General features: G+C 33.3%; 1 protein-coding gene across 1 annotated transcript; it reads left to right on the forward strand.

The window, feature by feature from the left end:
- The first annotated feature begins 1,614 nt into the window (after positions 1 to 1,614).
- LOC149804665 (autophagy-related protein 2 homolog B-like) lies at positions 1,615 to 23,022 on the forward strand. The gene is made up of 7 exons (XM_089933181.1): positions 1,615 to 1,866; positions 10,873 to 11,041; positions 14,541 to 14,699; positions 19,333 to 19,435; positions 19,958 to 20,150; positions 22,020 to 22,202; positions 22,858 to 23,022. Exons 1-7 carry the CDS (start codon positions 1,690 to 1,692, stop codon positions 23,020 to 23,022), a joined length of 1,149 nt encoding a protein of 382 aa, XP_089789307.1. The 5' UTR covers positions 1,615 to 1,689.
- Positions 23,023 to 23,884: the final 862 nt, after the last annotated feature.

Below are 23,884 nucleotides of genomic sequence, written 5' to 3' on the forward strand. Positions count from 1 at the left end.
CTGTCGCATCGCTGCCTGGGGGCTCAGAGCTTTGCATCTCTACCACTACTTCAATTTCTAACAAAAACGAGCCAGGTTGGGTCTTCTGTAATAATTAAAGATAATACTGGGAGCACCCCACTCCAACCTAAGGTAGTCTACGAGACCTTTACACATTGAAATTCACTTTTCAACAAAAAGAAAAACAAACTTGCAAAACAACAAACTTGCACACAGTGTCTGTCAAATTTAATTCATAACTTCCCAGCCTTTTTTGTCCTAGTGTAGATCACAAAACGTAAAAAGCTGGGTAGAAAATACGTTTGAAACACGGTGTTACAACTCGAGATCAAATATGTGGCTATCAGAAAGTCTCAAAAGAACAGATGATTTTATTGGACATTCGTGAAAAGAAACCACTCGCATACAAAATCGTAGGGCCAAATTTTGATTTCAGTTTACTGCAATATTGTATCGACAACTGTTACAGAAATGCATGGCGCAATTGAAAATTTGTAAGAAAATTGCACGAAAGCAATCGAGCATTTCTACAATGTGGGTCCAAAAACCACGACGTGAGATCTATGAATATCGCACATTCATACATTTCTCTTTTTTAAAAACAAAATGGCAATGATTTCGTTATATAAGTACGTGATCCAAGATCAGTAGCTTCAAAATCTTGATCCTTAGATAAAGTCACAGTAATTTTGAAAAATACATAAGTTATTCATGTTGAAGATATTGAAAATATCAGGAAACGTAAAATAAGGAAAGTTCACTAAAAGACATGTAATGGAAAAAAGTATAATGATGATGAATAAAATGTAATGAATGAAGAGAAGAAAGAGGTACAATTACCATACACTTGAAGTTTACAAATAATTGTCTGGGGTAATTCAGTCAGGAGTGTTTCAGTAATCGCAAAAAAAAACTGTTAAAATCGTATGACACATAAAGTTCTGTTGAGACTGGAGGCATGGGAACGAGTTGTGATTGTAGAGATTTGTATTCGCGTCTTAATTGTGATTATCAAAGTTTCCTAACATATTAAATAAACCTGAGATAGAAAACAAGTAAAGGAAGTGTGAAAAGTACAATGCTATCGCGATTCTTTCCTGATATCGATACTACAATCTGTGTAATCTGTAACGGTCTGCTGTTTGCTATCATTGCTTTATTTTAGTCTTGATCTTCATCATCACTGACCAGTGCTTCAGTTTTCGCAGCTCAGTGTTTAACAATATACGTAAAAATGGCATTGACTTGGAAGTTAATAGATATGTGCATTATATAAAAGCTGCCTTCTCCTTCTCCTTGTTTTTCTTTTAATAATAATAATAATAATAATAATAATAATAATAATAATAATAATAATAACAATTATTATTATTATTATTATTATTATTATTATTATTATTATTAATCAATCTTTTAAACGGTCCTTTTTAATCCGTTTCTTTTACATCCAGGTCCTTTCTGACCCGTTACTGTGCTTCTGGACCGGGCCTTTTTAAACCGGCCTTTTCCGTACCGGTCCTTTCTGACCCGTTACAAGTTGCTGTCCTTCCCAGACCCTCAACGAACAACGGAGAACTCAGAGATCATCCAAATCACTCTACGTAGTATCCTCTGAGAGATGACAAAGAAGGTGCAGCTTTGTTTACATTTTATTTTCAAGTGAATTTCAAGGCTTACACTTTCATTTCAATGGAGACAGTGTACAATTTGTTAGGTTGGAAAGACTTCTTGAAGAAGCGAGCCTGTAGGTACCTTCTCCAGCATTATCTTGGCCAGTTTTTGAAAGAAAAGCTGACCCTTGATCAGCTGAGCATTGATTTGTACAATGGAACTGGAACGATATCAGACCTTGAGCTGGACGTCGAGGTATTAGATTATACAACGTATATTAGCTGGATTACTTTATATTTTGTACACAATATCTCATTTGTATCAGTAATTTCATTCCATTCTTTTGTTTTTATTTATTAGTTTTGCATCATGGATAGCATCCATCTATAACCAATTTGCCATAAAAACTGGTCTTCCATCAGGGGTTTGACTTTTAATTATTTGTCTAGCGTTGATTTTTATTAGTCCCATGTTAATGGTCAGTGTAGTTTTCTGCCACTATATTTAGAAGAGGACTGTATCCAACATACACTACTTCCTCAGTCTTAAAAAGCCTCTCATTTATGTGGAAAAAGCATACTAAAAACTACTCTCACTCCGTGTGTCTGTTTATTGGATTTATGTCGTTGAATGCAGCGTGCTCTGTATTTACATTGAATGTTGCTAGAAGTGTCATAGCTAGATTGATCTAGAAGAAAACTACACAAATCAGCTTTTCATTCATAGACCAATAGAAATGTTAAGTAAAAGCTAGATTGTGATATAAAACTGATTTTCTTCTAGATCCATGAAAGGGCTAAAAATGTTGAGATTGCTCTAGTTCTACAACATAAGACACGTCACCCGATATTTTTGTTCTTGGGGTGATGGTGATAGTACTCAAACAATAACATGTGCTATGTCTTACATTGTAGAAACAAGATTGCACATGTAATCCATCATTGTTTTCAATGAAGAACTGGATTTTACATATATCAATACAAAATGCTTCCCTTGCATGTACTCATATACTTTAAGAAAACAAGCTTCAAAAACAAATACTTTGTCAAGAAAATTAAAAGTTATCTGATTGAAAGTGTTACTCAATGTTGTTTTTTTTACATACTGCACAATTGCCACTTAATTATGATGCATACAAATGATAGAGTTCAGTTGAAACCAAATATTTCTCATTATTGTTTGGTCTCATTATCAACTGTCTGGGCAAATTACTATATATATATTTCTGCTTCGGCCATTTACATTTGCAACAATGTAACATTTTTATTTCTATATTGTTGCATTGACTTAGCTTGTTACTTTTAATTTTGAACCAGCTACTACAAAATATAATGAAAAGGCTAGCTGTATGTCATTCATGTTTTAGGTATAATTAATGCATGCTTACTGTAAGGATACTCAGTGAATAATCTATTTTATCTTTGGATGTTAAATCTTGACTTTTAAATGGTACATCTGTTGTATTTTATGTGAATTGTCCTTCTTCAGTCAGTTTACCCCCAGTGAGATGGTTGGTTCGTTTGGTGCTTTATGGCATAGCAACACAATTAGGTTATTTAGTGTCATGGTATCTGGTCAGATGTTAGAGCCTGGCACACCAACCATTGATTTGCAGTAGCTTGCCAATTAGACTGTGCTACAGGAATATAAGCCCATATTATTCATTTACGGCTAATCACACCCTGATATTATTTGGAAATAATAAGCATCATTTCCATTTTTAAAACTCTGTGAGTAATTAAAATATCTTGCTGTTGATATTCAGAAAAGTTTTTCTCCATGGGGTGCAAGATTGAGAGTTAGAAATCCCTTTGGTGTCAGAACTAGGGGTCACACTGAGTAAAAAACAAACCTTGATGTCAGAATTTGCAGTCAGTTTAAAAATGTGGGGGTCTCAGGCACAAATGAAGGAAACACTGATTTGGTGGATAGTTGTTTTATGCTGGTACTCATAATATTTGTTTGAATATGATTTCCTTTCCATCATTTTGACAACTCAAATCAATTTGAATTTATATTCCTGAATAACAGTATTTACAAATAATTAAACTCAAAGTCTCAATATTGTAGAAATGGAACTTGTCATTAACTTATTATTGTCTTTGATATAGTTTTCACATCTAGAGTTGTTTTTTCATTGATGTGGTTCCTGTTCTCACAATCATTGAACAAAAACATTTTAAGAAATCAGATATTGAAAAGTATTGTATGCTTGCTGAAGTTTCATATCTGTCTTAGGATGTTATACACTGTTATGTATGTTTCATTTGTATTGTTTATTGCCTTTTCTCCATGATTATTTGTTATGTATATCTATATTTTATGATTGACCTTTGTCTAAAATGAAGTTAATGGTCTACCCGACTAGTGACATTTATTTTGTAAACAACAAAATACATTTGTCTATGAGTATAGTTTAAATATTAAGATAATTGTCAATGGAGGTAAACATGTTTACTTGAATGTAAGTCTATGACATTACTTTTTCACTTGGAAATTCATAATGTTGTTGATAACATAGAATGTTTTAGAAACTAAATTGGTCTATATCCTGGCCCTGTTATGATGTTTTCGCTTTTATATTAATAATGTTTCCTTAAAAAAAATTAATTCCATCAAAAGTGGAATTAGTTTTATTGTTGTGTTCAGTTTTTAATTCAGGTTTAGTTATTTATTACATTCTTTCACTGGAATTACAAAGTGCTCATTAATTTTTCTTAGACTAAATCAGTATTTTGGAATTGCTATGATTTCTTTCAAGAACCTTTTGGATTAAGTTAATGTGTTACATCAAGACTGTGCACATCAGCATACTGGAATTTGTTTGAAAAACCACTGGAATTCATTTGGAACACCATACTTTGGACTTGTGATAGATCTTTTATGACTGTTGAGACTTAAATTACAATATGGTATGTTTGTTTTTTTTTAAATTTCACTTTGTATTCTAGCAAAATAAATTATTTATCGAATTTTACTCTTTTCTGTTTTATAATTTAAGACCATAGAGTCATAACAACACTCACAGATTCAGTTCTTTCCTTCATTTGAAATTATCTTTATGTTAATTAGTTAAAGATATAAAATATTTTAATGCCATTTTTAAATGATTTTTTGATACCATCTGTTATGTGTCAAAATATTCAAGCATGTATTTGAGTCATTCTATTTATTATTACTATGATATGACCCTGCGTCTGTTGTCAACAAATGCTATAATAAACTATTTCTAAAAAGCCACTGGTTCATTTTTGATCAAAATTTGGCAGTAAATTATCTGGTGATGAAGGGCTTTTAAATTATTTGTACAAATTATGCTAATCTCCAAGAAATACATCCACATTACTTAAAATAGAACAAAAACCCTTTAAATGATTTCTCTTAAAAGTTAAATCTGGCAGAAAATATAAGAAATGCCTTATATATTTGTACAGATAATGTCTTCAGATATGGCCAGTATTATTAAAAAAAGAAAAACCTGTCCATAGTCTTTAAATAATTGGTGTTGTCAGTTTTGTCAAAATGCACCACACCATTTTCAACCAAACTTTGCAAAGGACATCTGGGCATATATGCCTTTCAAGTTTTGTATAAATTAAGCTGTTTTGTAATCAGTTATGGCCACCATTACTAAAATTACTAAAATTAGTAAACATTTATGACCGCACCGGTGGCCTAAGTGGTTAGAGCATCTGCCTTGGATGTTGAAGGTAGTGGGTTTGAACCCTGGCCAAGTCATACCAAAGACTTTTAAAAATGGTACTAGCAGCTGCCTCGCTTGGTGCTCAACATTAAGAGGTTAGTGTTAGGACTGGTTGGCCTTGTGTCAGGATAATATGACTGGGACAGACACGATGCTATATGTCTGCGGCATGATGCCCTGGTGCTAGTTAGTCATCACTATAAATTGCCACACTGCATACATCATAGCAGTATGACTGAAAAATGGTTAAAGCTACATAAAAAATCCAAATCCAAGTTAACATTTAAAAGCCTTCTCCAAAACTGATTAATTAAGAGTTTTATCGTATTTGTGAAAAAGCATCCTGGCATGAATATTTTTCAAAGTTTGACAAAGGATACCAATCTGACAGCCATAACTAAAAGCAGAAAAACTTTTAAATGCCTTCTTCAAACTGCTGAACAGAATTTGACTAGACAAAACTTGATGGAAGCCATTCTCGAATGAAGACCTTTACATTTTTTAAAACAACTTCTCCAAAGCAAAACTGCTAACAGAATTTGATCAAAATATAACAGAAGGCATCTTGGTATAGATGGATTACAAAATTTTACAACTACTTCTGATCTGCAATGAAGTATAGCAGCAAGTAACTGTTTAGTTTTGTATAAATAGTATGGGAAGAAACGTCAACAGAAAATATTCTGCTGACCTGGAATGTTTGGTCAACTGAAGCTATTTATTATTATTATTATTATTCCAGATTTACATTGAGTAGCATTATAATTACACAGAAGTTATAAAAAAGAAATATGTATCTAGTCAGGGTTTATTTTGCGTATTTTTCACATAGGTCAAAAGTTACATATCAACATCATTCATTAAACATTTTTCATCTCAAGACATTCATGTTTTTCCTAATTAATCTGACAGAGTTTTGTTATGAATTTTTCACTGTAAAGTTTAAAAAGACTGATGCTATTGGCATGACCATTGTTATTATTCATCACACAATAAGAGGCCCAAGTCGAAAGTCATTATTTCAGGTATGTAGGCCACAGGCTCAGAAGGCTTATTTTTACACTTTTTTGGGAGGGGTCACAAGAACCAGTCATGCATGGAAAAATATATGACATGGAGGATAGGTTTACAGTTTAAAAAAAGATGCACATATAGTATTACTTAAAATGGATTCTTGCTGAAGAAAACTGATGTATAAATTCAGATAACCTAGTTATGTACAAAATTTTTAATACATGTCAGTTTCTGAGTTGAACAAGATTTTATGACTTTAATTTAATTTTGCACATGTGCTGAAGTAAGCAGACCTGGTCTGGTACAACTGTTTGTTTTTGTTTGTTTTTTTCTTCTGAGATCAAAAAGTTTTAATTTGCTTCCATAAGTGATTGGTATCAAGATAGCATATAGATTTGCTACCTGATCTTTGAAATTTAATTGTTTAATTTTCATGCATAATGTTTAATTGCTGATGAGTTTTTTTATAAATCAACATCACAATTATTTATAATATTCTTATTTAGTAAGCAGGACTTAAGCTTTTATGCCTTTTCACAATCAGGATCTCACCAAGAAATTTGTGTGAAATATTAAAAAAACTTACATTGCCTGTTTGACCATGCTTAATTAACATTTCAGTCAGGTATGTAACAGCTTCATTGATATTATCATTTGATAACTCGTGCTACATTTGGAAAGACACTACCATACTGAAATGTGAAAGCCTACTGTTAAAATCAACTATCGTTCCTATTATATCTTGTTCATTTGTCTGTGTGCGGTATTAACATTATCTTGTACATGTAAATGAGAATTGTTTGAGACGCCGAAATTGAAATAAGTGGGAAAATGTGAATGGACTATTTTTTGCAGTTCAAAGAAATTTAATGCTTTCAGGAAGATAATTTTAGGAATAAATATATAATCTAGATTAGTTTTTTTGCTATGAGGTAATCATAAATTTGCTTAGATGTATTAAATAAATATAATGCAGGTTCATATTGGAAGAACATGATGGGAAGTGTTTTCCAAAATTATTAACTATTTTATCTTTGGAAATTTGTTTGGTACAGAAGACTCTTGTATAAAATATTCCTGGAATGGTATGCATTTGGAAAGTTTCATCAGTTCTACAAATCTTGCTACTTACCCATTTGTGCAATTAGACTCCTGGCTAGAATAACCTGTGCATGTGCATCAGAATTCTAGCTATTGAAAATTTCATCAGTACAATATTAAAGCATAATTATTCCACCATTTCTCAACTACACACTGTAATTATAATATTAAGACCCCACTTTTGATACATCTGTATAGCAAAACAGTACTGAATGTTTTCTTTTAATGTTCATGACAAAGGCAAGTAATTACTGACACAAATACAGACATTCTACAACCATATCTTTCCCAAATATACTGTTTGTTATAGTTCGAAAAAAATTAAGGCAAGTAATAAAAAAAATGTTTGCAATAAGTTACATTGCCTACTCTTGTTTTGCAAAGACCAGTAATAATGATTTGATAATTCTTATCTTGGTTAATTGTAGAACATGGATAGGAATTCAGAAGCACTCTTATTATTGCAAGAACAGAATGATAGGTGTGAAATAAACCAGTGGAGCTTATTGTTTTGACCCTGCTTTAGTATAACAAAGTCTTTATTCTAAACGAATGCAGTTTTCTCATGACAAAAACCTTGTCCTAGTGCCAAAAATAAATTCAGCACCTGGATATGTATTTTGAAGCTACAGACGTATTGGTATGAGTTTTCTATGTATGACATGTAGGGTTTTGCTAAGGTTATCTTTATTCTAATGGTACTATATTTATCCAGTCACTCTGCTGCTGCAGACAACACATTCTCCTTTGTTTCAATCTTCAGATTTCACAATGATGCCTCTGGTTTGCATCATCAAATTTCACAATGATGCATTTTGGTTTCCATCTTCAGATTTTTCAGTGATGCCTCTGGTTTCCATCATCAAATTTCACAACTATGCCTCAAGTTCTGTCTGGTTGTGTTAGTCCCAAATCTGTCTGCTCTCATTTAGTAGAACATTCTTGCATATATAATTTCTTTATTTGTCAATGATTACATTTCCAGTCCATGATTGGTTCTCTGTTTTATATACTTTTTACACTCAGCTTGCTATTGTCCTAGAAATTTTATCAGTTTTGATCTGTCAGATATTTCTTACACGTGCTTGGAGAGACTTTCTACTTGAATGCAGAAAGTTTGCAATGCCAAAAAGTATTCTTGGTATTAACTTCATCTTGGTGCATGGGATTTTTTGAATAACAGTCTTAATTGTAAGCTGATGTGGTATTGTGAAAAGAATGTGATGTCATAAAGCTTCATAATTTTTGACATTTAAATAGATTCATGTTCAGTGTTTTCATATGCCCACATGTACAGCATCTGCTGTTGGAAAGATGATTTAAAAGTAAAACACTATTTAAACTACTACGTTTGATTTTCAATCATGTATACAGGGCCTTAACAAAAGTGTATCACATTTTAATTGAAAAAAGTTGGTTCTGTACTGAACTGTTTGAAAACATAATATCTGATGAATTATAGTTGTGGGACTTGTTTTTAACAACAATGCTAAAATTAAATTACATGTACGTATTTCAGAGCATGACTATTTAAAAAAAAAAATGAATTATGTTTGCAGCATTCATAATTGTTTCTTATGGTTTCCTCATATAGTATTGGGGATTAACTCTTGGTAACACATATTACTATTCACATAGCTTCCAATTTTTTTCCCATTGGTTCTTTTTCATGCATAGTACAGTTATCCCAGATATAATCAGCATGGGTAAACAATAAACTATATAACATTTGTGCATGAGCAGAAGGGTAAAATAGTTGGATTTTTTATTTTTTTTGCTTAACAGACATCATTTTTGTATTGAGACCACTCTTTATTCCAAATGCCCATCTTATCCTACTTTTTGGAAAGGTTCTTCTGTCTGCGTGCAGTTCAGACTGTCTGCCTTAGATCTGAGGTCAAAAAAGTCTAAAATCTGGACACAGGGTCGGATTCTGACCATGGAAAAATGTTTGGTGGGAAAAAAATCAGGTCCAAAACATCAGGTTTTTCCCTCTGTATTTTGTAGTGCAACTAGAACTTCCAGATTATTTGGTATCATTGTAGAGCTACATTTGTCTACTTTTCTATAATACCACCCACTTTAGTGTATCATACATGACCTTGACACTACAGAGCTATGTAGTAGGCTACTTCCTCCTGCCACGTAAACGCTGTGCCAGGGATTGATAAGTTTGTGCATGCATGAGCAGAAGGGTAAAAGTTGGAGTTCTTTTTTTCTCTTTCTTTTTTGCTTAACATACATCATTTTTGTATCGAGACCACTTTTTATTCCAAATGCACATCTTATCCTACTTTTTGCAATGGTTCATCTGTATGTGTGCAGTTCAGACCAGTCTGCCCTAGCTCTGAGACCAAAAAGTCTAAAATTCAGACACAAAAATTAGGTATTTTCCTCTGTATTTTGTAGTGCAACTAGAACTTCCATATTATTTGATATCATTGTAGAGCCACATCTGTCTACCTTTCTATAATAAATGACCTTGACGTTACAGACCTCGGCAGTAGGCTACTACCTCCTGCCACGTAAACATGGTGCCAGGGGTTAATGAGTTTAACTGTGACAGTATATTAAAGTTTAAACCAAGTTGTATGAGAGTAATATACATGTAATACAGCATTCTGATTGAACACATCGTTGTGTTTATTGCAGAATTTAAGGATCTCTTGACTCCACGATATTCAGCAAAAGTTAGATGTAGACTTATTAAAGTGAGTGTTGTATGTAAACAATTTATCAACGTGTTTTGTGTTTGTATTCTGGTAATATTCACATGGATTTTGCTCATTTGTGACAAGGTTGGTAGCAAAAATAGTATATAGATTAGACTTTTTATGCTCAGATTGCACTTTTTAACCTATCTTGGGGCTGACATATATGTAACTGTGACTGTATATTAAAGTTAAAATCAAGATGTTTTTCAAGTCACGTGTTTCAGCATAACAGAATCCATCCTTCACATTTTGGGAACTTTATTTCAAATAAGTGATTGACATGGGGATAATTTATGAATAAACTTAAGTTTTTCACCCACCAGAAATAATCAATGAATTCAAGGCTGTATATTGGTTGTAGTTTTTGTTGTTTCTTGCTGACTGGCATATTCATTTTTTGAAAAATCATGCATTCTGTTTTCAGTATAACCATAATGTAAATATGCCTACTAAAAGACAGGTTCCTTGGGACTTTATCATCCAGGATTGAAGGTCTTACTAATGTCTAGGACTGCAACTGAGTCATTCTATCTGCTGCTAAGAATCTTTGTTCTTATTACAGTTAATCAATGATGATGGGAAAAGACGTCTCCTTGACAACATAATTTTACTTGTGTGTTTGGAATGCCATTGGCTCAATATTTATCAATGAAGAAACTTGGTTTTGGTTTTAAATTACTTTGTCATTACAGTAAGATGTAGAACTGTATATGTATTTTTGCTTTTCAGACTCTAAATGAAAATCTGAACAGTCTCAGCATCCCAGTAGAGATAGTAGATGGCTTCATCAGTCGTATTTCAGTGTCTGTTCCCTGGGCTTGTCTGGTCCAAGACAGTACACAGGTGGATATCCATGGTTTGGAGTTGACCCTGAAACCCAAACAACGCTATAACAATGGTAAGCCACACTTTGAAGTTCAGTTTGGCCAGGAAATGTTGAAAGTTTTAAGTGATGTAAATGTTTGACACATACCACACCTGTGTCCTGGTGGTAGAGTGTCCGCCTCGGATGCCGGAGGTCGCAGGTTCGAACCCTGGCAAAGTCAAGCCAAATACTTTTTAAAATGGTACTAACAGCTGCATTGCTTGGTGCACAGCATTAAGAGGTTAGTGTTAGGACTGGTCAGCCTGTTGTCAGGATAATGTGGCTGGGTGGAACATCATGCTACATGTCTGCAGCATGATGCCCCAGTGCTAAACATCACTATAAACTGTCACACGGCAGACATCATAGCGATATGATTGAAATTTTTTTTAAGCTACGTTAAAAATGTAAATCACACACAAATGTTTGACATGCATCAAAGTTACTTGCAATTTGCAAGTGATATGCTTTGTAGGCATTGGAAATCTGAGAAAACTTGTTTTGACAGGCTTGGAAGATACGTATTTGGAGATTTAGCAATTTATCCAACAATTTACATCATGATACATGTACCTTAGAACTACTGACAAAATGTTACCATGATGAGAACCACCGATAGCAGGTTACTGGTATGATACTGTGATTGGCATTTAGTTCATATATTAAAAGGGAAAGAAAAGTTAAGAAGTACAGACAATTCAGTAGTGGAGTTGGCAAAAACAAAAACAAAATTGTCGGGATCACTTTTAATGTCCTAAAATTCATGAAGAAAAATCATCTAAGTTAAAATAAAAATGAATTTTTGTTTCATTTCTACACAACATAGTGAAATCAAGTCCATCGCAGTTGATATTATAGCTGCTGATAAGGTTAGTGCCAGTCATTACATATATTACATGTATAGTTACATGTATTTGTCAAACTGATTCTTGCGAACAAAAATGAAATATGGGGACATCTTCATTTAAAAATTATTTAAAATGAGAAAAATTAATTAGTTTTCTGCTATGTCCCCTAGTTTGACTTCATTGCATAAACAGTATTCTCTTCACACAAAAGCGTAATCAGCATAACTATTCTGCTTGTATAATAATTAATATTTTACCTTCATGGTGAAGTTAAAACCAGTGGAGTACAATTTGTTCTTTGAAAAAATGAATGCTTTTTTATTTTGATAACAGATAGTGCCGGTAGATTTGTTTTGTATAGATTTAATGCTCCCATTTGGTGTAAATTCAGGAATTGTTTATTATTTTTCTATATGATTTGCTTATCATTTAACTGATGATAAACGCTGGGGATATTTTACAACAAATAAATATTCAATTATACAGAAATATATGTACATGTTAAAGAATATAGCTGTACTCTTCCAGTTTAGACCTGGAAATAATGTACTGAGGATATAAGTGACATGTAGACTAAAATTTAACTATCCACATACACATATTGGATAATTATATTTAATGGAAACATTGAAATTTGATTTTGTTTTCAACAAATACCTTACAAATCATATTTCCCTATTTTGTGCCAGCAGTCTACATGTGTAGAGACAGCTGTGATTGCCTTGTGGTTATAACGTTCACCTCAGATGCGTGAAGTCATGGGTTTGAACCACGGCCGAGTCATACCAAAGACTTATAAAATGGTACATGTACTAGCAGCTGCCTCACTTGGCACTTAGCATTAAGAGGTTAGTGTTAGGACTGGTCTGCCTGGTGTCAGGATAATGTGACTGGGTGGGACATGATGCTACATGTGTGCGGCATGATGCCTCAGTCCTAAATATCATTATAAAATGTCACACTGCAGAAATCATAGCGATATGACTGAAACAGTTTTAAAGCTACATTAAAAATCCCAAACACACACACTCTAATTTTTTATATGCATTTCTGTACATTTTTATACTGACATAAGTACTATTTTTGAGCTTAGTTATATGGATTTTGACTGAAAAGGTATGTGTTGTTCTGAAACAATACAGCAGATTTGGGATGGGAGATTTAGAAAAACAACCATGTACTGCCAGATTGTTCTTCAGAACTTATTCTGTGACCATTTTAACACCAGTTGTATATAATTAGAAAATGAGACCAGTCTTCTCTTCCACACTGATATATTTTTTATTAATATAGAAAAGCAAAAGTCCTGCTTTGAACTTGATCAAAACAAATGGAGTTAACATCTGGTATAAAGTTATGGGTTTTCAAATAACAATGTCTGCATCCTTTTCTTTAAGGAGAAACACTATTCCGTCCTAAATTGGTGATTAGAAAATTCACTCAACTGCCAGAAATATTTACTCAACATTTTGAATTTGTCATTTTCAACCTCTGTTAAAGATTTCCTTGCTTTGACACAGTAATAAAGGTTCATAAGTTCTGATCATTATGTATGGAACTGTGACAATGAGGAAGATAAATCAATGAGTTTTTTTATGGGTATCTGAAATGTACAAAACACTGATATCTGTATTTTTTACAACTTTCTGTATAAATGTTTACAGTGTTAGCCATATTACAGTATAATAAGGAAGATACAGATTTCATGTGAAGCCAAGAAATATTGGTTTAAATCTATGATAATGACTTGCTGTATATACCTGTTTATAAGTTGGGTCCAACTGCAGACAGCATAGACCCTGATCTGTCAGTGCATAATAAGCCATCAGATCAGAGTTTGTTTTTGTTCTACTGATTGCTCCTTACAAATTGCATAGACCCAGATCTGCATTTTATGCCATGGCAGTATGGGTCATTGCATTTTGATGGTAAGTATGTAGAGATAATATTAGTGTGGTGTGAATTTAATCGTAATTATTACTTGATAAGTTATGTTGGGTCCACATACAGGTGTACTTGTTTCTTTAAAATATCAATGGCTGAAATATTTTTTTGCTCTTTTTCCACAGCTCTTGGAAATTTGAGACTAGGTTTACAAATTAAAAAAAGGTCACTACAGAAGAAAAGATAATCTTCTTTGAGAATTATGAAATGCCTAATTTGTATGTCTTCTTTAAGAATAATTTAGTGTGTTTTATCAAATTCAGTTTGTAACTTAAAATGTTCATTCTGCTATGGTTTGGTGTCTTGTGGCAGAGCAACACACAAGTACATTATTTAGTGAAATGGTAGTTTGAGTCAAGCGCCATACCCAGGGACACACCATGGTAGCTGACGTGAACTGATTTACTAGCAGGATTTCAAATCTACACCCTTTCTGTCCAGAAACCACTGAGCCCCAGTTAGTCACCTCTTACAACATGCAGAAGAGTGCATTGGGTCTATTATGAGTTCCCAAGACTGCAGCCCATTACTGGTATTAGGGAGGAAAGGCTCAAAACTTGTATTTACTAAATCTGTTTTGTTTACCAAACCGTGTAAATTGAGTACTTGTCCAATTCAAAATATGAATCATTAGAATATAACAGATTGAATTTTGGTAATTCATGACTTTGTAGTAAAAAAGTGTTTAGTAGGATTCCATGGTCTAAATTAAGACTTGCATGATAATTTCTGTTCTGCAGTGGCCCCCCTGGGAGAAATGTTTTGCAGTATGTCTATGACCTCTAGTCTACAACTAGCTCAGCACTGTCTGGAGTCAGAGAAGATCGCTGTGGACAGACAGATGGTTGGGACTGAGAAGATTGAAGGAGTCCAAAAGTTTGCTCAGATGATTGATTCAGGTAGTGTTCAAAACCACTTTGATAATATAACATTGCTATGACCATTGAAATGATGCATCTTAAGCATAGTCAGTACAGTGCATTATCGAAATATGACAAGAAATCATTCAAAATACTGTTAAAGTTGTATGTATAAAATTTTGTGGTTTGATTAAAATATGTATATTTGTGGGTTGCCAATTTCATGGATTTGGCATCTTAAAAAAACATACAAAAAACAAAATAAAATATTGAGTAACAATTTATACATCTCCCTTAATGAGTACCTTATTAATTTGATTGATTAATTAACTTATTTGTTGCACTTAGCATAAATGCAGAGATCTGAATCAAAAATAGTGCCAGCATCCATTTTTGGGTTTTCAGTAGACATGTACCCTCTGGTTTAGATGTGCAAAACTTAAATATGACCCATTTTATCTGCAGAAATTCTGACTTGTGTGTCTTTTGATGCACGTAGATTTGAGCTGGAGCATCAGTCTTAATTACCCTTGATTCACCTCCAGCTTAGTTTCTTACTAAGATAGAGCTGTCCATAACAAATTTGCTGTAGGAGGCACTGATTAACATCTGCTTGAGAACAGTTTACACCTTGATGGCCAATAATATCACACCAATGGAAGATATATATAAACTGAGTGGAGCTAACGCTTTGGTGCAACTGAATTCAGTTGAAATTGTTTCAAAAATTATGTTAGAGGAAGAGGAAACAATTTTGACACAAATTATAATCAGCTGGTCAGAACTTTAGCATATGGTGGCTTGTGAAGCTGGTTGTCAATGTGTGGACCAACTTGAATAATTTTATTGGCAATTAATTTGCTTCATTCGGTGGAATGTTTAAAACTTTGGAATCATTTATGACTTTGCTGGATTCATTTCTGATAAAATATCGGCATTTGTTTGATTGCTTTTTAAATTATAATCATTTAGACAAAACTGGAATATATGGCTTCTCATGAAGCCAGTTGTCAGTGTGGGATTATGTTTTATTACTGATTAATTTGCTTTAATTAGCAAAACATTTATAACCTTTAGCTTTATAATTAATGGATCATTCAGAAAAAATTGAATGGACATAACACTCATTGCAATCATCTGAACTTGAAAATCACAACGGAACAAAGAAGTATTTTTATTTTTTGACCTTCAGACTCCAAGAAAAACAGAAAGGTAGTGTCGGCTGTGAGTTGTAGGAGAGTCAATCTCTGAAATTTGTTAGAAAATTTATGAACAATTGGAAAAATGAACTGACATTTCTGTGATGTAAATCCTTGATATCTGAATAATACATAACCTTCATAGTTGTTTATGTTTGCATATAAAATGATTTGAGCAGATGATAATAGAATATGTTGACAAGTTGAAAATATAATAAAGTATAAAATAATCCACTGTCTTTTTCATACACGTAATTTACACACAGTAACACATAGTTAGAAAGAGAAACACTTCCACAAATTTCACAGAATGTAAAATACTGTACAAGTATTTCTCATTATTCAGCATGAGACAAGAAATCTTAAACATCATTTGTTTCCACCAATAAACGAGGAATCTTAAACATCATTTGTTTCCACCAATAAATGAGGAATCTTAAACATCATTTGTTTCCACCAATAAACAAGGAATTACAGTTGTGTGCTCATGACTGTTTAAAGGAACTGACTTGGGAGATTTCAGTTTTGACTCTTGCAATTTTAAGGCCAGAAAGTCTAAAATTTGGACACAGAGTCCAATTCTAAAACAATTACTTGTTAGCATGAAAAAAATGTTTTCTGACTGAATTTATGTCTAAATGATTCTGCTTTCTACTGACTATTTTGGCCACACATGTGCTGAAGGGTTAAAATTGGAGTTTTTGTGCATTGGACCCAAGATTTTTGGGTCCTGGCCTAATTTTGCTTCATATCCCAAACTTATCCCCACTTTTATTCATCTTTGCATGTGCAGTTTAGGCTGGTCTGATTTAGATAGATGGCCAAAAAGTCTAAAATCAGGATAAAAACTCTGGTTCCAAGACCAGTAATTTTCATGCTGAAAACAAATTGGGTCTCAAATATTTTTTTCTGCTGAAATGTTTAGTGCAAGTTGAAACTCTATATTACTTGATATAATTGTACAAATAAATCTTTTTCCATTTTTTGGTAATACCACCCACTTTGGTGAATCAATTTTTTTTTCATGAAGCGTTACCATTGCATGGGGGGTTAATTAGGTACAGTAGGCTTTGAGAAAGTGAGACTGATCTGGTGATTGCTTGTTCAAAAGCTATATTTATGAAACTTAATTAGTAATAACAACATGCTGTTATATTCCATTTGCTTATTGTAATAATTAATGGTACTTGTGATCAGTAGATTAAAAATGTTGTGAAAACTGTGTCAAACTGTAAATAATAGTGTATTCATGACCCACATATTGGATATTTTCATGAATAAACAGCTATTAACATTGTTCAACAATATAAGTGCTTAAAAAGAGGTGCAAACTGTATCAATTTCATAAGCTTTAACTAACGTGCTTTTTGTTACTCAGGTGTTTGCAAATTTCATTGGAAATATTTTGTGCAAACTGAATAGTAATCAGTAAATTTCATTGTTCTCATCTTGCATTAGTGTATCATCTTACATATATATATATATATATATATATATATATATATATATATATATATATATATATATATATATACCACATACATTACAAATAACATGGCATTTAAAGTGTTGGTATAAAGCAAATTGAGATACCAATAATATTGGTATATCAAATTGTGATCCGCCCATGGTGCAATAATACGAATATATAAACATTCTTTCAACTGCAGGCCTATAGATCAATGATGAATTTTTACTCATTCATTAATCATAAATGACATGAAAATAACGATAACAAGTATTAGTAGTCCGTTTTCTAAATGAAATTAAAATTGTACACAGTTTCATCAGAATCCTTTCTTTTTTCCATTCCCCTCTCTTGCATAAGGGACAAAATAAGCAAAAATCAGGACTGAGAGAGAAAAACATGTTCTGGACAAAACATTAAAACTGAACTTGTACCAAGTAACCTACAGTAATCTGGTTCATCATAATGGTATGTTTACGCTTTTCTTGGGATTGATCTGTAGTGTTCATTCATAATATCAATGATACATAGTTGCAATAGCCAGTCGACACTAGGCCTGTATGTTAAATTTGTAATTTACGAGGCACACATACTGTAGCGGATTTAATGCTTTGTTGTTTCTTAAACCTATTATAATGTTCTAAAAATTGATTATTAATTATTAGATAGATAAATGTCAAAACGGTTGCACCCCCTCTCTCTCTTGCTTTGGATTATCGTAGCTAGATATGGGCAAAAATCCATGAATATACCAGCATTGGGGTCTTCCGCTTGTGTCATACGACAATGTCCCTGGATCTATTAATGATGGTAAAATTTAGTCAAACCGCCCAAAGGAGAGAGAGAATTTAATAGTCTTTATAAATGTTAATTAAAGCAGAATAATGACTTAGATGGAGTGTAAATATATAAAAATACTTTAATTACCTCTTGTTGGTTCGTCATTTTGCTTAGTTTCTATTCCACGCTAATTTCCATATGCCAGTACATGAATGCCTGACAGTTCAGGTTCAGTGTACAAGAAGCTAACTGTGTTTGTAGTGCACTACTTTCTTCATAAAAAACATTTCATTTTTAAATCATGAATGTGTCTTATATTGATTTAATAAAAGTGAATAAAAATAGAAACTCAAAAAGAAAACAATCAACTTATCAATTTGCATATGTAATTATGTACAACGAGAAAAGGCATAGAACTACATTTTGTAGCAGACACACTCAAAGGGATGTGAGGAGTTCATTCACTCAGTCAATAAACAGTTGCCTGGAGCATATCATAACTCCATTCAGATTACAAATATGTGTATTTGTATGTGATATAAATAAGATATATGTATAGTATGTATGCTGTATCAGTGATATACCACTTGTATATATTTTTCATTAAAAAAAAACTCTGCAAGCCTATATACTGTTGGTGTTACCATGGCATAGAATACAACATGGGGCTATGTGGGAGGATGCTTTGAATATCAGTTTGGTTTATATTTTGTTGTGACTTTTAATTCATGGTCCAGCCTACCCACAAAAAACCCCACAAGAACTGGTTCCCCATGAATTCAGAGTAACTCACATTAGGTAAATGATGCTATAACAATTGTTTGTCAATAGAGTGCCATTGTGCTATGTAACATATCATGCAACATCATGATAAATCACTTGACTGAAGAAAATGTTGCATGTGTATCCTGTAGGCAATACAAGAAGGGAGTTGCATTTGGAAGCAAAACTAAGCACTTCATTGACACAGGTTCCTACATAAATTGGTGTTTGTATGCAAGGTAGAGAAAGCACAATTATTACATCTTTAATATCTAATTTTATGCAAAGAACTTGCATGCCTAGTTGTGTTCATGAGATTATTTGACAGATGGATGGATAGGGTTGGAATGAAGGTGAGCTGGGTGTATTTATTAGTTAGTAAATTCATCATGATTCTTTCCATTTTGATGCACAGAATTGTGCGTTTGCTTACATTTCATAAGGATTTTCTTTCTTTTTACAGTTCTGACCAAAGTAAAAGTGACATTCACAAACACAGTTGTGAGACTTGAGCATATACCAGTGGAGTCAGAAAAGGGTGTTGCATTGGAAGTCAGGATAAAGAGGTATAATAACCAATACGTCATTGTATGATGGAAATGGTTTGGGCTTTGATCATTGGTCTAGGAAAAGGGATTTTTCTGTCCCAAACTGGCTACCAGTAGCAGGTTGTGAATTGAACATGTCTCACTTTTATCTCGTATCACCATGGGTTGTTGGACCTCTCTGGTTTCATTGTCTAAGGAAAATGAAGTTGGGGCTGTCATTTGTCTTTTTTATCAAGGTGGGATCATCTGTCCTCTTCTTTGGTCAGAGTGGAACAGTGGGTTTATAATCAAGATATCTCCAATATTATAGTACCAAACCCAACTTGATTTTAAATGCAGAAGCATTTGCAGCTTCCCAAATTATGATTTGGCTCTAGTAACTTCAACTCAGTTTTCAAGGTTACTGGTATACATTCTAGTGGGGGTTGGTGCATCATGTGACAGTGGGTGTGTGTGTGTGAATCATGTGGCAGTGGGGGTGTGTGCATCTGGTTTTACTTTCAAAAACTTTGTAATTTTTTATTTTTGTTTGCTTTACAGAATTGAGTATTTTGATGAGCTGGCCAATATTCTGACATCTGAGGGGACTTCAGTAGATGGAGGGCAGAGGAATTCGTGTGAACCACCAGGAATTGCCCATAAGAATCTGCATATTGAAGGCCTGCAGATTTTCTTTGATGAATTTAACAATGTTAAGGTCATGCAGAAACGCTCCATGGAGCCAGTGCCAGAAGTAAGAGTTACTGTCGATTTATATTGTGCTGATTTTTTTAAATAGATTTAGTGTTTACTGCAAACAATAAATTTTAAGACCCATTGTACAGTGGTCCAGCTGTGACAACTGTAAGACCTCCTTCTCCATTCCAGTAAATTGAGTACTTACAAAAATGTCATTTTTTGCGAACCATGAAAATGTATTCCCACAGATATGAATGAATTTACATTTCTTGATTTCTCACAGCAATTGCATGAGGGGACATTTTTTAGAACTATGTCCTTCCATCTATTTCTTGTTGCCCCAAACAGTGTGACAGTACATGGAATAGAAAGATACCATGGTGTCCATCCTTCAACATAGCCATACTGATTTATGTTCACAATGACCGTATCAGATATTTTTATGTGTGACTTTGAGAAAGGGTCTATTATTAAAGTGTTTAGGGTAGTGTTTGTTGTCAATTTGTTTTAGATATTGAATCATTCTGTGACAAATATCATCTTTATGTTAATCCAGTTCATTCATAAGGATTATTTGACACATGATCTGTTACATAGATATGAAGCCTTCTGATTCCCATGTATATGTTGGACATGAGCAGTGGTAATGCTGTTTTGACCGATTGCAAAATACTCCTGTCAGACATTAATAGTTATTATTTTTTGTTTTCTTATATTTACTTTCACCACTGTAAAACTGAATAATGTCAAACATGAATCAAATGAACAATGCACCTGAGTTATGAGCTCATTTGGCTGTAAAGTCAAGTAAGCTTACACTATGGCACTGTGTCCTTTACGAATCGTATGTCTGTAAGACAAAAATTGGTACCAAATTTCTGATCTCTTTTTGATCAAACTTGGAATTTATATCATAAAAATCAGGGACTTACAATAATGAGTGAGAGCCATGTATATTAATGAGATGATCTAGCATCTGATTGGTTAACCCTTGCATCTGATTGGTTAACCCTTGCATCTGATTAGTTAACCTTAATACCACACAAGATGTCTTATTTCTAATCAGATGTTGATCAATTATATCATTAGGTTCTCAAATGAGTTTGGTAGAAAATGAGATCCACCTATACTAATTAGGTAATCTTGCATCAGATTAACTGAGTTTGTTACAGCTTAGGAAGTCACATTTCTGAGCTGATTTTGATTGAACTTGAAATATGGAATTATATCTTGAAGATCTTGGAATGGGTTTGATAATCAGCATGATCCATGCATATTAATGAGGTAACCTTGCATCTGATTGGCTAAACTTGTGACCACTAAGGAGATAGTATATGTGATCTGTTTTTACCCAACTTGGAATATCTGCTTATATCATCTTGGACAATTTGAAAACAGAGTTAAGACTTAAGAGCCCCCACCCTCCAAATCAGTGAGAGAGAGCTGATTATCATTGTGTTCACTGGAATTCAACTAAATGCAAAGTCTGGTCAGAATTCATTTCTCTGTGTACAAGCTCATTGAAGTACTGAAGTATGCTAATACATCACTAATACCCATGTGCTGCATGCCATATTGCTAAAATGTGGCAAGTTGACCAGTGGAGATGGAGCCTCATGGCATAGGGTCCTTTCAATATTTGACAAAAGATGATAATGTTTCAACAAATATAGTTAAATAAATAAAAACTTGAGAAGCATTAAATCAATTGTTTTATGGCATGAAACAAACAGTAATAGGAAAAATACTGATTTCTTGACCAACTGCTGTTGAATTTGGTTAATAGGCAGATATCAGCCAAGTGAGTGATCCCAATCCCTGTTGGGTCTGTTGTTATACTATATGATACTCAGGGTTCCCATTCACAGTGTGATACCTTCTGTGATAGGCCTGCTTTCTGCTGATTTTCCTTTTTCCTTTGCAGCTGTCTGTTAATATGTGTGCATCTGTCTTTGGTGCCCTTCCTGAAGACCCACCAGAAATTGAGTCTAGTCAATATTCAGCATTTCCACCAATCAATTCTGAGCCTGTTTTGGTTGCCATTGTAACAGGACAGCAGGAATTGAAGTTAAAGCTGAAACAGAATGATTCCTTACAGGGACCAAAGGCAAGATTATTTTTTTTAACATATGTCTTATATGTTTAGGATTTTGGCTTTATTTTCTATAATAGCATGTGCACATGATACTGAACCTTGTTCTGTTATACAAAATTATTAGCAGACCTTTTTCAGATGTGACTCATGAAACAGACTATGTAAATTCATATCAAAGTTTAATTATTGATCTGTTAGAAAAAGCTAACAAAGAAAAGTGACCATCATATGAGTTATCTCTCTTTATTTATATTCACAATATTTATATTCGTTTACAAATTGAATATTTGTCTGAGACAATTGTGCAGCCTTACAAGGGAGATTACTCAATGTAGATTCAGATTATATAACACTGTTCAGTTTCATGCTGTAGGTGAGAATGAAGTTTTAAAAACAATTGAGACTCTTGTGTCCACTACTGGATCTATTTATATTTTAGTGATGAAACATTTAAATTCTACAGCATGTTTTAGCCAGTTTGTGTAAACTTCAAAATGAAATAACTTTTTGCAAGTCTGAAAACACATGCAATGTCTTGTTTAGGTAAGACATTTTTTGTTGTTATTTTGCTTTATGTTGACTTAATTATACATTAGTAGCAAATGTGAGCGTATTCTTTTCACATACTGCCACACTTTTTGTTTATGAGAATTCTATACTTTTATAGGAATTTAGTGTTTTATCAAAAAAGGGAAAGATGACACATCTCACTGCATGCATGCCAGAACAAGATGTATCATGCAAAAACTTATGCTCTAACACCTCTCCTCTCCCAGAACATGGTCATGTTTATAAATCAAGATTTTCAGTCATCATAGGAACAAAAAGATAGAGAACTTTCTTGATCTCATGATAAATGACTGTAACCTATGGTCTGTATAAACAGTAAATGGTCATCATTATTGCTCATGGAAAATGATCATCACAGGACAGTATATACAGTTGATAGTCATGGTAGCATTTAAAAGGTAAATGCAGTTAAATGGAAACAACCACCCTTGCACAGATTACCCAATTGGCTGACAACAGTTAGTTTTATTTTATGTTGACAGTCCTTTTTGCACTGATCTCAAAGATCCCATGTGGCAAATTTGCATAAGTACTGGAAGTGGAACAATAAAATTTGTTTGAAGTTAGATAAATTAAAAAGATGCATGTGGAAGATACAATAGTTAATGCATTTTATTGCCATGAATGAGAATCTTGAAGCCTTCTTTTTTTTAAAAATTATTGGCTAGTTCATGATCAGCAGCAATGCTTATTTGAAAGTCTGGTTTTACTTCATATTTTTTGTTATATGTTTTGGTAGTTGGAATAGTGTGGAAATGAAATTCATTATAGAGGCAGAATGTTGAAATTCAGCTGTTTTCAAGGAAGGAAGAGTGAACTATGAAGTGAGCAGCCCATCATAACAAAACTTTACAACTACAGGTTGGTGGCATTTTAGTTTGTGAGACTCAGTAGCAAGTGCAAGTGTATTCATTTCACATACTGCCATTTTCCTTGGTCATTCAGAAGTGATGCATACAACATCCATCGACATAGCAACACCATTCTGCATTTTAAGTGCTCAGAAAAATTTAATAATATCTTAGGTAAAGTTTGAATAACAGTACTATCCAGTATGTTACAGAGATCAACCAAATAATTGAGGGTGGGGTGGGGCAGTGGTATTTGATTTTCATTTGCACTAT

This window comes from Sinohyriopsis cumingii, chromosome 2, assembly GCF_028554795.1.
Source record: "Sinohyriopsis cumingii isolate HCF-2022 chromosome 2, ASM2855479v2, whole genome shotgun sequence".
Lineage (NCBI taxonomy): Eukaryota > Metazoa > Mollusca > Bivalvia > Unionida > Unionidae > Sinohyriopsis > Sinohyriopsis cumingii.

What these genes read in the sequence shown, in the direction of transcription:
- LOC149804665 (XM_089933181.1), top strand. Translation starts at nt 1,690, where the DNA reads ATGGAGACAGTGTACAATTTGTTAGGTTGGAAAGACTTCTTGAAGAAG. An exon ending in ACCTTGAGCTGGACGTCGAG is followed by an intron (nt 1,867 to 10,872) that starts GTATTAGATTAT and finishes TTTGCTTTTCAG; the next exon opens with ACTCTAAATGAAAATCTGAA. An exon ending in CAAACAACGCTATAACAATG is followed by an intron (nt 11,042 to 14,540) that starts GTAAGCCACACT and finishes TCTGTTCTGCAG; the next exon opens with TGGCCCCCCTGGGAGAAATG.